Source organism: Morus notabilis, unplaced genomic scaffold (genome assembly GCF_000414095.1).
Source record: "Morus notabilis unplaced genomic scaffold, ASM41409v2 Scaffold337, whole genome shotgun sequence".
In the NCBI taxonomy this organism is placed as follows: Eukaryota; Viridiplantae; Streptophyta; class Magnoliopsida; order Rosales; family Moraceae; genus Morus; species Morus notabilis.
In genome coordinates, this window is record NW_010359286.1 from 357,212 (window position 1) to 359,160 (window position 1,949).

Genomic DNA, 1,949 nt, shown 5'->3' on the forward strand with positions numbered 1-1,949 from the left:
CTCCGAACTAAAGAACACATCAGCTGCTCAGAAGAATGCTTCCGATCCCAATAATTGCTTCAAGAAAATGTTTGAAGGTCATGTCCGGCATTAACTTGGAGCGGTAATATCATGAATCCGTACATATTAAAGGTATTTAAAAAAAGTATATATCTGATGAATAAATTAAGCAAAAATATTGAAAAAAATGACAATTTAAGAACTTAGAATATTAAACATTCTCGCTGGATTTTATTTAATTAGCTCTATATATGTGTAGAGCTTAATTCATACATGACAGCAACTTCATCACGTATTACACACACAGAGCTCTACATAGAGAGCTTATTTTAAACATTACAAACACATCTCAAATAACTCCTTATATCATGGCTATAATAGTCAGTTAAACTGACAAATAACCATAATGTACGCTTGGAGATTTGAATTTATTCGTAATTAAACAGAAAGCCAAGACATCTTCTATATATATATAGAGACGCCATTAATAATTATTACACTGGTGATCTTAAAGTGACAAGTGAAAGCCAATGGCATCCACAACAAAACCGCTTCTTCCTTTGAATCCAACAATTAAACCATTTTCAATTGGGAGGCTGAAAGGTGTGCCTTCTTCCTTTCCATATGGCCCATAGGTTTTCTGGTTGGTTTTGAATGTTAGTGAGCGTATAACATCCTTCCCCGTAGCCAGTCGAGGAAGCACACCAGTGTGCCCACTCACGCTCACTAAGAATTCGTTTGGAAAATCCAGTGTAATCTGCATTTCAAAGATTAAGGAAGAAAAACAAAGGAAATTATGTTAAAAATTTTGCTTTAATTAAGCCACATGAAACCATTAAAAAGTCAATCGAACCGCCAATCCTACGTACTGGTAGGGAAAAATAGTAGCTCTTACTACAAAAATTGTCCTTTTGATTTAATACATGGTAGTGCTATAACATTCTTTTAGCTAAAAAAGTGAAGGAAAAAAAAAAGAAAGAAACTACTAACCTTCACCGTTTTATAAGTGGGTTCGTTTCCTGGATGTTTGGGCCCTGTAAAGGGCTCGCCATTCAAATCATAAATCACACTAAAGGCACCAATGGCATCATAATGAGAAAGATTGATTTCTCGAATTCCAGTATAGGATCCATCGTCCCAAGCATTACCACCGGGCCCTCCCCATAGTCCCACTACTACTGTCTGACTTGTTCCGGTGCTTTGCGTGTTCGTGCTAGTGCCTGCCTATAAAATATTTTTTTAAAAATGTTACAATATTCCATTAGATGATCAATATATTGGTAGAATATATATACTGTATATATAATTGATACGATATAATATGGCATGAAGTCTTCCAAATATGTGTTTAGAGCTTGCCTATGCTCCTCCATACTTCCATATAACATATAGAAATCATAAATATAATCTGAGATTTATTCATCGTAACATCACTTACGTTGTAAAAGTGTAATAATAGCAAATAAATAATTTTCTTAGCCTCACACATTTCAAAAAATTACATTAAATAAATTATATGCCATGTTTCTCACTTCTATATGTTACGTGCAGTACGAAAAATCATAACAAAAAGGTTTATATATGTATTTGTATAAATATATATATATATATATATATAAGTAATAGCACACTCATTTTTATACGTGGAGGAGCTCACCATTGTATGTGCTTCCGAAATGGGAGAAGGGTGTTGGTTTGCTTTGGTGACTTACTAGCTCAATATTATATAGAGATTGCACCACCTACTTATCCGGGGTTTACTGCCTGGTTTTGCAGCACGAGTAAAATGTTTTATCGTTTGTTGGTAGATGTGAAAATGAGCACAATTAGGTTATGTTTGGCACGAACCAATTGGTGCATTGTCTTCTCTTTCTCTGTCTCTAATCGTACCATATTTTACTTTTTCTTTGGGATTCCAGCAAGGAGGAATATGCTAGTTTTTTCTTCTT

At 34.3% G+C, this 1,949-nt stretch overlaps 1 protein-coding gene across 1 annotated transcript; it reads right to left on the bottom strand.

The window, feature by feature from the left end:
• Positions 1–203: 203 nt before the first annotated feature.
• On the bottom strand, positions 204–1,741 carry LOC21406488 (agglutinin alpha chain). Its single transcript, XM_024162995.1, has 3 exons — positions 1,658–1,741; positions 991–1,224; positions 204–757 (listed from the first exon to the last, which is right to left on the bottom strand). The coding sequence occupies exons 1-3, from the start codon at positions 1,658–1,660 to the stop codon at positions 509–511; spliced, it is 486 nt and encodes a 161-aa protein (XP_024018763.1). The 5' UTR covers positions 1,661–1,741; the 3' UTR covers positions 204–508.
• Between the last annotated feature and the right edge of the window lie 208 nt (positions 1,742–1,949).

What these genes read in the sequence shown, in the direction of transcription:
- LOC21406488 (XM_024162995.1), bottom strand. An exon ending in CCACTTATAAAACGGTGAAG is followed by an intron (nt 758 to 990) that starts GTTAGTAGTTTC and finishes TTTGAAATGCAG; the next exon opens with ATTACACTGGATTTTCCAAA.